Raw genomic sequence first — 13,782 nt, forward strand, 5'->3', positions numbered from 1 at the left:
GGTTTTGAAGGCCAAGATAATATTCCTTTCAATGATGAGTGGAGACAAGAGGAGTCTAATGACATTGAGTTTGAGAATCAAAACAATGAAGATGAAGATAGTGACTTTATGATTGATAAGGACAACATAATTGAAGATGTTGAAGTTAACATGGAGGATTTCAATCTAACTATTGATACAGAAGCAGATTTTAATGGATGTCAAAGTTTAGGTGGTCAAAGAAATGAAGATAGTGATGAAGAAGAGGATATGGAGGTAATTGATAACGATGAGTGGGACACTAAATGATGACTCATGGGACAATAGGAAAAAGAAAGGAAATGATCAACGAGTTGGGGAAACAAACATTATGTTCTGCTGGTGAGGTGCACAAGGTAGCTTTTCATATTGGGCAGAAATATAAAGCCAATAAAGAATTGAAAGATAAAGTTGACCTGCATGCTTTAGAGACAAGGAAGAATATCTTATTCACAAAAAATGACAAGAGTAAATTAACAGCTGTTTGTGATGGAACTGTAGTTGTAAATGCAAGTGGCATAGGTGGACCTACCTCTGGGAAAAAGGTAAAGGGTAAAGATGTAAACTCGGATAAAGTTAAATGCACATGGAAACTTCATGCATCTAGGTCAAGTGAACATAGCTATTGGTTTATTAAGACCAATAATCAAAAACACATCTGCCTCCAAACACGAAAAATCAGATCTTACACAACAACATTTCTTTCCAAACATATTATAGGTCAGATTGAAGCTAATCCTAGCATGTCTGTGCATGCCCTACAAGAGCAACTCCAATCAACATATGGAGTTAGTATTTCAAAAGAGAAAGCATTTAGGACAAAAGCATTAGCCACCAAAAACGTTGCAGGAGATTACGTAAAGCAATATGCAGCTTTGAGAGAGTATGTACTAGAGCTACAAAAGACAAATGAAGGTACAACTGTAAAGATTGATGTGGTTTCTGAACCTGTGGTTTCATCCCCAACCAGGCAATTCAAAAGGATATACATGTGTTTAGGTTCTTTTAAGTAAGGATTTAAGGCAGGTTTGAGAGAATTTTTAGGCTTAGATGGAGCCTTCATGAAGGGACATTTCCCAGGTCAAATACTAAGTGCAGTTGATGTTGATTCCAACAATGGAACCTACTCATTGGCATATGCTATTGTTGAAAGTGAAAACACTTCAAGTTAGAAATAGTTTCTTCAGTATCTTGCAAAAGATTTTGACTTGTATTCAAATTACAACTTCACCTTTATCAGTGATAAACAGAAGGTACTATAGTTACATTTAATGTTGCATACTAGGTTTCATTACAGACTAATGCTAATTACTTATTTTGTTTTGGTGAAAACAGGGTCTTCTACCAGCCGTAGAACAACTGTTTCCTAATACATAACACATATTCTATATTAGACACATATACCACAACATGAGGAAGTTATATAAGACTACAGAGTACAAGGAGTATTTTTGGAGGTGTGCTACAACCACCACCATACCAGGGTTTGAAGTTGTAATGGTAGAGCTAAGGAATTATGACATATAAGCATATCAGTGGCTCTTGAAAATCCCTCCACATCATTGGGCTAGAAGTCGTTTTTCAGGTATTTTCTCAAATTGTTGTCTTATTTTTTACTATAGTATAGATATACACTAACTATTATTTTTTTATTGAACTACTAGGAAGGGAAATTTCAAACATGTTATTGAATAACCTTTGTGAAGTGTTCAATAACAAACTTGTTAAAGGGAGAGAAAAATCCATTATCAGCTGTTTGGAGTTTATCAGAGAGTACCTTATGAAGAAAGTATGCAATGTGATGAAGGTGTTAAACAAGTGTCAATGTCCACTAACTCCAACTGGTACTAGGATTTTGGAAGCAACCACAACACTTGCTAGTAAGTATCATGCACGATGGAATGGGGGACAAAAGTATCAGGTTCAAGGGCCATGGAATGATCAACATGTGGTGGACATGGAGAAAAAGGGGTGTAGTTGTAGAAAGTGGGAGCTTACTGGAATTCCTTGCAAGCATGCAATTGCAATCTTAAATGAAATGGCAAACAATAATGAAAAGGTGGGAGAACTATACACCTATGTGCATAAGGTGTATTGGCTTGATACATGGAAAGAGATGTACTCCTTTAAGGTGGAGCCTGTCAAAGGTAGAGCCATGTGGTCTAAGAGTGACTGCCCAACAACTCTTGTGCCTCCACCACACAACAAAGCTATAGGCAGGCCAAAAAAAAGAAAAGGAGGATTACAGTAGAGGAAAGGATTAAAATCCAGCAACGTAAGAGGCAACAAAACAATCAGAGTTAAAATGATAATGAAACTCAATCATTGAGTAGGAAGTTTTTGACTGTGACATGTAGTAAGTGTAAGCAAAAGGGTCACAATGCCAGGACCTGCAAGGCCAAAGATGGGAATTGATGTTTAAGTACTTAAGTTTTTTATGTTTGTAAATACTTGTTAATGCACTATAGTTGGTACTTTGATGCCTTTTTTGGTTCCCTTTTGATAATGTACTTTGATGCCCTTTTATGGAGCAATGTACTCTAATGTTTTGTTAATGTACTTTAATGCCCTTTGTTGGTAATGATTGTATTTTGGCATTAATCTGTTATGGTGCCCTTTTGGTAATGTAGTTTGTTATTGGTTTATTTTGTATTGTCAAAGCATGAGGATGTTATGGCAATGCACTTAATATATGCATGTAAAACCATTACAATTGCGTATTCAAGCGTAGAGAAAAACCATTACACTTGCATATCATGTCAAGATCAAACCTTTATAATTTCATATTCATAAAAAGATAAAACCATTACACTTCCCATTGTCATAAAAGCATTACATATCCAATGATCTAAAAGACAAAACTTACAACATACATAAACCACAATTAAACCTTCTAGCACCAAAAGACAACATTTTTAAGTGGTTATTACTTACAAAAAGCCCTAAACTCTAATTCCTAACTCCAAAACAGCACAAACAACAGAAACAAGACCCACGAGGGAAGCAAACACATCTTCAGCTGACCTACTTCAACCTCATACCTATTCATTGTTCTTAACAGTCATGGTATGATAACAGTTAATCTTTGACACATAGGGGGATCGACCCACCCCAAAAATCCACATCTGGATCCCTACAAGAATACATTAAAGTAGAAGAGTTATTGCATAACTACTAAAATATCATAACCTAATATGAGTTTGCTTACCATTTTAGGGCATGCATAGAAACGACGACCAGGGTTTTGTGAGGTCCATGAGGTTCACACAATAGCAACATTCCTACAGAAGCAGAACAGAATTTTTGAAGCTCGTAGCAGTAGAAGTAGATGAGAGACGAAGAAGAAGACCTTTGTTGCTGCTTCTCTGTAAATCAAAATGAAGAAGAAAAAGGGGATTGCGTATGAGTATGTATATAAAGGAGAAATATGATATTATTTACAATAAAAACCTAAAATGACCAAAATGCCCTCACATGGAGGGCACGTGATGGCATTAACGGCTCCAAACAAAAGGACAGTTACGGAATGGACTAAAAACCCATGAAAACCTTGATTTTGGTCCTTTAGTGCAAGCTGGAAACTTTTTGGACCCCATCCAAAGGTTTTGGCAAACCACAAGGACAAAATTTGCAGTTTTGTCTATTTTATAACATTAAAGAACATTTTTTTTTGTGTGATTACGTTTTTCATTTTTCGTAGGCTTCTATAGGTCTAGCACTAATGTTCCATCTCTATATTAGGAGATTGTCATTAGAGTTCACTGGTACGATTAAACTCAATAGCTTTCTTTGTCATCAATTCAGTGGAGTGCACGTCGTTCTGAGTATTGTCTAATCTCTTCTTCGGCTAATTCAGAAATTAAATTCACGCCTGATTAAGTGTCGCTCATTTGTTTTGATTATTTTTATAACAATAATTGACTTATCCTAGTATTAATAAATTGCTTATACATAAAAAGTTCATATTTAGGGGCCCATTATTTATTTTCGTACAGGGCCCTCAAAATCCCCCGAGCAACTGTGACATCCCCAAAATCTCGGCCAGAAAAGACCGATTTCATTTATGCTTTTTAAAATAATTTTCAGAGTAAATCCTTTTAATTTTAAAAGAGATGCGGAATTTGTTCCCAAAAACAAAACATGATAAAATAGATATTTATCAAAACATTTCATAAAGAAATATGATTTCATTTCATAATCAAAAGACGGGATGTCATGTTCCGATACAGATCATAAAGCATAAACGATAGCATTACAAGTCATTCAACAAATATATACATATACAGACTTGTAAACAAAACAACTTGATGTTCGCCCATCTTAAGCTCTTGCGCCACTTCCTGTAAAATAAATCAACCGAGTGGGTCAGGTTTGGGAGCCTGGTGAGCATATAGGGTTTTCAACCCACAATAATTATATTTAATTTCAACAATCAACAATAAACCCGATTACCCATTCCCGTTATCCTCACCTTACGTTCCTAAAAATAACGTCTATTATAAGGAACCTATTTCAGGATTTTTCATCGGGACGGACATTATTGCAGAGGGGCTTCCTCAACAATAAGTGTCCTAAAGGCAACCATGTGGGGGATAGAGTACACCGGTGAACACGTCGTTCACAACACCTATAGGTAATGAGCCTACTAGTCTTCCACAGGACAGTCTAGAATAGTCCGTGGTCGTAATCCATACTCTGCTGAATGACTAGAATAACACCAATAACACCTAGGCCTCTCATCTATTTATTACACACCAATTATCTACCCATGTTCTACCCAACACATTAGTAGATAAAGATATACATTTTTATACATAGTTTAAAAACCTGTACAACATGCTTTAATCAATACATATTCCACATAACAGATGAGGCATACACACATAACACGTATTTCATAGAGAATACATCAGATCTAAAAGATAGAAGAGAGTGAATATACACTCACACATATAACAACACAATAATATACACGTAGCACGTATTTTATATAATATACTTCATAATATTGCGTTGGAAAGAAAATAACTACACACTCACTTGATCAAAAGATGATCGGGCAGCACTACGGCTTGCAGAAGAGGTGTTTCTCCGTAGATCTGGAAGATCTTCACAAAACCGGGCTCCTCGCGGGCAGCGTTTCGGCTCGGGAATAACGCTCTTCGGGATCCTCGGGGCTTCGGATCTTACTTCGGGGCTCGGGAATATTACCGGGGCTTTGGGGTATAAACGGCACGCAAAACGAGGCAAAACTTAGAGAGAGGGAAGAGTTTGAACAAGAGAAAATGGCTGAATTCGAGTTCTATTTATAGGCTGCTGGGTCTGGGATTACGCGGGGCGTACTCAAATTACGCGGGGCGTACTTGGGTTACGCGGGGCGTACTTTGACGTCACTGCGTGCGTCGACTGGTGGCACTCGAGTATTGGTCAGACAAGTTGCATCCGACTGAGTACGCGGGGCGTACTCAAATTACGCGGGGCGTAATTGACTTGTCAAACTTCTAAATTGCGTAACTTTCGCATACGAGCTCCGTTTTCGACGTTCTTTATATCCACGCGAAGGTCAGACCATACTCTACAACTTTCATTTAGACTCCGTCGGCAAATTTTGACTTTTATTTTTATTATTTATTTTTAGAAGGCCGGGACAGAAAAACTTCGTTATAAATTCATAACTTCTTCGTCTGACGTCCGTTCTCGCCTAACTTTTCATCGTTTCGCTACTAACAACAAGATCTTCGATTCTCATTTAGATTGTTTCGGCTAAAAACCGCTCGATCTCAAATCGAGTATTCGGGCTGTATACTGCTAAGTCGAAACTTCATAAAATCATAACTTCCTCATACGAAGTCAGATTTGGACGTTCCTTTTATGCACGCTCTCGGTTTAACGAAATCTACGACTTTCGTTTAGATCGCTAAGGCTAAATATCGCTCTATCTTAAATTCATATTTTACGTCACTCGGCGTCGTGTCGGTTCTATCGCGAAACTTCGACAGGTCATAACTTCTTCGTTATAACTCGGATTTTGGCATTCCTTATATCTCCGGAATCCTTGTTTCGACCACTACAACTTTATGCAAAGATGTCGGGCTTATATCACACTTAAATTTTGACGCTTATTTTATTCTTAATTTATTAAATTATAAAAATTAAGAAAATACACACATAAATCACATAATTCAAATAATTCACAAATAATACATTCTTATTATTTCAAGTTGAGTTACAAGGTTAACCTAGACTATTACATTGCTAAAAATGGCAAGCCTAGAAACACGGGCGTTACAATTCTCTCCACCTTAGAATGATTCCGTCCCCGGAATCACACACCAGCAAACAAATGCAGATAGCGACTCATCATGTCACTCTCCGTCTCCCAGGTGAGATTTGGCCCATTCGTGTGTTTCCATCGGACAAGCACTAACTCCACCATCTTACGTCGCAATTTCTTAGTCTTTCGGTCAACAATTGCCTCCGGTTCCTCAATCAACCTTTTGTTCTCATCGATCCTCAACTCTGAAAGTGGAATTATGTCGGGAACTTCTCCCGTGAACTTCCTCAAATAACAGACATGGAAAGTGTTATGAATTCCATTAAGTTCTTCTGGTAGTTCGAGCTTGTAAGCTTGGTTCCCAATCCTCTGAAGAACTTTAAACGGTCCAATAAACCTTGGACTTAACTTTCCCCTTTTTCCAAATCTTATAAGTCCCTTCCACGGCGAGACTTTAAGCAAAACCGAATCTCCAACTTCAAAAGTCATCGGTCTTCGCTTTTTGTCAGCATAACTCTTTTGACGATCCTGAGCTGCTAACATTCTCTCCCTAATTATTTTCAACTTTTCAGCAGTTTGATGGACTATCTCCGACCCCATAAACTGTTTTTCCCCAGCCTCAAGCCAACAAGACGGCGTACGACACTTCTGTCCATACAAGGCTTGATAAGGTGCCATCTTTATGCTCGAGTGAAAACTATTATTATAGGAAAATTCTACCAAAGGTAAATGTTCATCCCAATTACCTAGGAATTCCAAGGTACACGCTCTCAACATATCTTCAAGTGTTTGTATCGTCCGTTCGCTCTGACCATCAGTCTGCGGATGGTAAGCTGTACTTAAACACAACTTGGTACCCAATTCCTCTTGTAGACTTTTCCAAAATATTGAGGTGAAACGGCTATCACGATCCGACACAATCGTTATCGGAACTCCGTGAAGCCTCACAATTTCCTTCACGTAAGAATTCGCAAGCTTTTCCATAGACCATTTCTCGTTGGCTGCTATGAAATGCGCACTCTTAGTGAATCGATCAACGACCACCCAAATCATGTCGTGACCGCTTTTTGTTCTGGGTAGTTTAGTGATAAAATCCATAGTAATGTCTTCCCACTTACCCATAGGCACAGACAATGGTTCTAAACTCCCGTACGGTTTCTGATGTTGTGCCTTGACTCTTGCACAAGTCACACACTCGGCCACATACTTCGCAATGTCGAGCTTCATCGTCGGCCACCAATAATAGGGTTTCAGGTCCCTATACATTTTAGTGCTACCGGGATGAATTGAGTACATGGTCTTGTGAGCTTCTTCCATCAGAAGATCTCTGACTCCTCCTGTCTTAGGTATCCGAATCCGATCTTGGAACACCTTCAGTCCGTGACTGTTTACACCGAACACCAACGTTTTGCCCAAACGTTCTTCCTTCCGGTCATTCTTCTCCGAAGCTTCCTCTTGAGCTTTCTTTATACTTTCTAAAATGGTTGAGACAACTTCAATTCTCAACGCTCTTGGCCTTCTCTTTTCAAGATTGACTTTCCGACTGAGAGCATCAGCAACAACATTGGCCTTACCGGGGTGGTAAAGTATCTCACAGTCGTAGTCTTTAAGTAGTTCCAGCTAGCATCGTTGCCTCATATTCAATTCTTTCTGACTAAAGAGATATTGGAGACTCTTATGATCAGTGAAAAGTTTGCACTTCGTGCCATAGAGGTAATGCCTCCATATTTTCAGAGCGAAAACTACCGCTGCCAACTCCAAATCATGAGTCGGGTAGTTCTTTTCGTGCTCTTTCAGCTGTCGAGATGCATACGCGATCACCTTATCTCTTTGGATCAAAACACAACCCAATCCAACACCAGACGCATCGCTATAAACAGCGAAGTCTTCAACTCCATCGGGTAGAGAAAGTATCGGTGCCTCGCATAGTTTCTTCTTTAGCTTCTCGAATGCTTCATTATGCTTATCACTCCAAGCATAAGTAGCTCCTTTGTGGGTCAAAGTTGTTAACGGACTAGCAATCGAAGAAAAGCCTTGGATAAACCTTCGGTAATATTCGGCTAATCCTAAAAAGCTTCGAATCTCCGTGGGACTTTTTGGTTGTTCCCACTTCATTACAGCTTCAATCTTTGCTGGATCAACCATTATACCTTCTTGGTTGACCACGTGACCCAAGAATTGGACTTCTCGAATCCAAAAATCACATTTGGAGAACTTCGCATACAACTTCTCCTTCTTCAAGACTTCCAAAACTTCTCGTAAGTGTCTGCTATGCTCCTCTTGGCTTTTTGAATAAATCAGAATGTCATCAATGAACACTATCACAGATTTATCAAGGAACGGATTACAAACCCTGTTCATTAAATCCATGAATGTTGCTGGAGCATTGGTTAGTCCAAACGACATAACCAAAAACTCATAGTGTCCATATCGGGTTCTGAATGCGGTCTTCTCTATATCCTGCTCTCTTACTTTTAGCTGATGATATCCTGACCTCAAGTCGATCTTTGAGAAATAACTTGAACCTTGTAGCTGATCGAATAGGTCATCAATCCTCGGCAACGGATATCTACTCTTTATTGTTGCCTTATTCAGCTCTCGGTAATCAATGCACATCCTCATGCTTCCATCTTTCTTCTTTACGAATAACACCGGAGCTCCCCAGGGTGATGAACTAGGTCTAATGAAACCTTTGTCCAATAACTCCTGAAGTTGCATCATTAGCTCCTTCATCTCCGTCGGTGCTAATCGATAAGGTGCTTTTGCAATTGGCGTTGTTCCAGGCAACAAGTCAATACGAAATTCTACTTGTCGATCGGGCGGTAATCCAGGAAGATCTTTGGGAAATACTTCCGGATAATCACACACAACAGGAATATTTTGCATCACCTTCTTTTCCTTCTTAGCATCAATCACGAATGCTAAATATGATGTACATCCCTTAGTCAAACACTTTCTGGCTTTCATTAGAGAAATGATTCCAGAATTTACTCGGCGTTTGTCCCCATACACCATAAACGATTCTTTTCCAGGCGGGTTTACCTTCACTATCTTCTTCTTGCATAAAATTTCGGCATCATTTGCACTAAGCCAATCCATTCCCAAAACGATGTCGAAACCATTAAGTTCTATAGGTAATAATTCCTCGTGGAACTTATTCCCATTCAAATCAATTAAAATGTTTTTCATACGATGGCTAACAGGTACAATCTTGCCACTAGCAACTTCGACTAATAAAGCATTATCTAGTCTCACAATAGGCAAAGCTAGTTTTCTACCAAATTCATGCGATATAAAGGAGTAGTTGGCTCCAGAATCAAATAAAATTTGGGCAGGCAATTTGTTAACGAGAAAGGTACCTGAAGCGACATCAGCTTCATCTTTAGCAGCTTCCAGTGTCATCTGGAATGCTCTCGCCTTTGGCTTTGGCGGAATGTTGGGTCTTGCTGCCTCCTTCTTCTTCGGACAATCCCTTGAGATGTGCCCCTCCTCACCACAACCATAACAAACATTCTTGGTGAAGGTGCATTCGTTGGCATAATGCCCTGGCTTTCCACATTTGAAGTATGTGGTTTCCCCGCCACACTTCCCATGATGCTTCTTCTTGCACTTGTCGCACCATTTCGCCTCTACCTTTCCTCCACTTCCTCTCGAACTAGACTTCGAGAATTTACTTTTCTTGCTGGACCCTGAAAATCCATCGATTTTCCTTTTCTCACCAACCTCTGACCTTTCTAGACCTTTTTCCCTGATCTGGGTCTCAACATTTCTAGCAGCCCAGATGGCGGCTTTCAATGTGGTTGCTTGCTTAACCATTGGACCATAGTCCGCTGGTAGTCCAAGGGCAAACTTTTTGACCTTAGAGAGTTCTGTAGGCACCAAATATGGGATAAACTTCATCTTTTCCGTGAAACTTGTAGCGTATTCAGTAACGCTCAATTTCCCTTTCTTCAAATTCTGAAACTCATTACTGATTTCCAGAAGGTCCTGCTCGGAGCAGTATTGCAGTTTTAGTTGTTCCAGAAAGTCTTCCCAAGACATCTTGCTTGCTTCTCCATTGGGCATAGATTCAGCTAACAGCTTCCACCAACTCAACACGCCAGATTTTAGCAGAGGGATCGCAAGAGCGGTCTTCTGCCTGTTGCTGCATTCGCAACTTTCAAACATAGTCTCCATTTCGGAGATCCAATCCATAACTTGCACCGGCGTCGGGCTTCCGGATAGACATGGTGGTTTGGATGCCATGAAATCCTTATACTTGCACCCACGACCATCATTTCCTCCATACTGGTTATTGCGTCTAACCACTAGTTGTTCGTCTTGACCAATGATCCCACTAAAGTTTTCTCCTTCAGACTGCCCTCCATTCTCCTCGGGCTCTTCCGCTTGAATTGACGGTTCTTCACGATTCTGCCTAAGCAGGCGTCTTGTTTCTTCCATCTGACGATCCAACATCATTTGAATCATCATTTGTACACCAGCCATTGTTATCAGCTCAGGTGCAGCAGCTACGACAGGTACTTGTTCGATTATAGGCGGTTGATTCCTGTTTTCATTAGCATTTCCAACTCCGCTTCTTGTTCTCACCATTTTGATCTATACACCGAATAATTTCACCTTATTACTCCAAACGATTACATGCTAGTTCTAATATCGTATACATACGCTTAGAATCCTAAACACATAAACCTTCAGATCCGGTTGGCAACAAACCATAGATCCGAACAAATAATATCGTATATGGCAACATATAACATTTAGCACATAAAAGCATTTTAGGCAACTTTCCTAAAATAAACTAGTGCTTGTGTCTAAAATCCAACAGACACACACCTCGCAATCTCCATTTAGAATGCTAAGTTTAAGTTTAGAAATCCTACAAATTCCTAGTTCGCTTAAACTAATGCTCTGATACCAACTGTGACATCCCCAAAATCTCGGCCAGAAAAGACCGATTTCATTTATGCTTTTTAAAATAATTTTCAGAGTAAATCCTTTTAATTTTAAAAGAGATGCGGAATTTGTTCCCAAAAACAAAACATGATAAAATAGATATTTATCAAAACATTTCATAAAGAAATATGATTTCATTTCATAATCAAAAGACGGGATGTCATGTTCCGATACAGATCATAAAGCATAAGCGATAGCATTACAAGTCATTCAACAAATATATACATATACAGACTTGTAAACAAAACAACTTGATGTTCGCCCATCTTAAGCTCTTGCGCCACTTCCTGTAAAATAAATCAACTGAGTGGGTCAGGCTTGGGAGCCTGGTGAGCATATAGGGTTTTCAACCCACAATAATTATATTTAATTTCAACAATCAACAATAAACCCGATTACCCATTCCCGTTATCCTCACCTTACGTTCCTAAAAATAACGTCTATTATAAGGAACCTATTTCAGGATTTTTCATCGGGACGGACATTATTGCAGAGGGGCTTCCTCAACAATAAGTGTCCTAAAGGCAACCATGTGGGGGATAGAGTACACCGGTGAACACGTCGTTCACAACACCTACAGGTAATGAGCCTACTAGTGTTCCACAGGACAGTCTAGAATAGTCCGTGGTCGTAATTCATACTCTGCTGAATGACTAGAATAACACCAATAACACCGAGGCCTCTCATCTGTTTATTACACACCAATTATCTACCCATGTTCTACCCAACACATTAGTAGATAAAGATATACATTTTTATACATAGTTTAAAAACCTGTACAACATGCTTTAATCAATACATATTCCACATAACAGATGAGGCATACACACATAACACGTATTTCATAGAGAATACATCAGATCTAAAAGATAGAAGAGAGTGAATATACACTCACACATATAACAACACAATAATATACACGCAGCACGTATTTTATATAATATACTTCATAATATTGCGTTGGAAAGAAAATAACTACACACTCACTTGATCAAAAGATGATCGGGCAGCACTACGGCTTGCAGAAGAGGTGTTTCTCCGTAGATCTGGAAGATCTTCACAAAACCGGGCTCCTCGCGGGCAGCGTTTCGGCTCGGGAATAACGCTCTTCGGGATCCTCGGGGCTTCGGATCTTACTTCGGGGCTCGGGAATATTACCGGGGCTTTGGGGTATAAACGGCACGCAAAACGAGGCAAAACTTAGAGAGAGGGAAGAGTTTGAACAAGAGAAAATGGCTGAATTCGAGTTCTATTTATAGGCTGCTGGGTTTGGGATTACGCGGGGCGTACTCAAATTACGCGGGGCGTACTCAAATTACGCGGGGCGTACTCAGTACGAGGGGCGTACTTGGGTTACGCGGGGCGTACTTTGACGTCACTGCGTGCGTCGACTGGTGGCACTCGAGTATTGGTCAGACAAGTTGCATCCGACTGAGTACGCGGGGCGTACTCAAATTACGCGGGGCGTAATTGACTTGTCAAACTTCTAAATTGCGTAACTTTCGCATACGAGCTCCGTTTTCGACGTTCTTTATATCCACGCGAAGGTCAGACCATACTCTACAACTTTCATTTAGACTCCGTCGGCAAATTTTGACTTTTATTTTTATTATTTATTTTTAGAAGGCCGGGACAGAAAAACTTCGTTATAAATTCATAACTTCTTCGTCTGACGTCCGTTCTCGCCTAACTTTTCATCGTTTCGCTACTAACAACAAGATCTTCGATTCTCATTTAGATTGTTTCGGCTAAAAACCGCTCGATCTCAAATCGAGTATTCGGGCTGTATACTGCTAAGTCAAAACTTCATAAAATCATAACTTCCTCATACGAAGTCAGATTTGGGCGTTCCTTTTATGCATGCTCTCGGTTTAACGAAATCTACGACTTTCGTTTAGATCGCTAAGGCTAAATATCGCTCTATCTTAAATTCATATTTTACGTCACTCGGCGTCGTGTCGGTTCTATCGCGAAACTTCGACAGGTCATAACTTCTTCGTTATAACTCGGATTTTGGCATTCCTTATATCTCCGGAATCCTTGTTTCGACCACTACAACTTTATGCAAAGATGTTGGGCTTATCTCACACTTAAATTTTGACGCTTATTTTATTCTTAATTTATTAAATTATAAAAATTAAGAAAATACACACATAAATCACATAATTCAAATAATTCACAAATAATACATTCTTATTATTTCAAGTTGAGTTACAAGGTTAACCTAGACTATTACATTGCTAAAAATGGCAAGCCTAGAAACACGGGCATTACAGCAACCGTGGTTGCAGAGGGTAGTAGATGTGGTCCGTAGACTTCAAACGTTTTCGTGTTGAAAAACCAAATAATCACACCATATAAATTTGATTTTTGAAGATTCATCTTCAAACCGGAACCCAAGAAAAACAACATAAACCCAAACAATAAAAGATATGTTTTTACGATACCACTCATCCATAAATAAGAACATATCTACGCAAAATTAATGAAAAATATCCATACCATATAAGTTTGATCTTCGATAATGGGTTTACGTT

The 13,782-nt window shown here is 39.3% G+C and overlaps 1 protein-coding gene across 1 annotated transcript; it reads left to right on the top strand.

The window, feature by feature from the left end:
- Positions 1–287: 287 nt before the first annotated feature.
- Positions 288–2,269, top strand: LOC145046585 (uncharacterized). Its single transcript, XM_078994870.1, has 3 exons — positions 288–933; positions 1,045–1,185; positions 1,683–2,269. Exons 1-3 carry the CDS (start codon positions 288–290, stop codon positions 2,267–2,269), a joined length of 1,374 nt encoding a protein of 457 aa, XP_078850996.1.
- The last annotated feature ends 11,513 nt before the right edge of the window (positions 2,270–13,782 follow it).

Source organism: Lactuca saligna, chromosome 5, assembly GCF_052625555.1.
Source record: "Lactuca saligna cultivar CGN05327 chromosome 5, ASM5262555v1, whole genome shotgun sequence".
NCBI classification, from domain to species: Eukaryota; Viridiplantae; Streptophyta; class Magnoliopsida; order Asterales; family Asteraceae; genus Lactuca; species Lactuca saligna.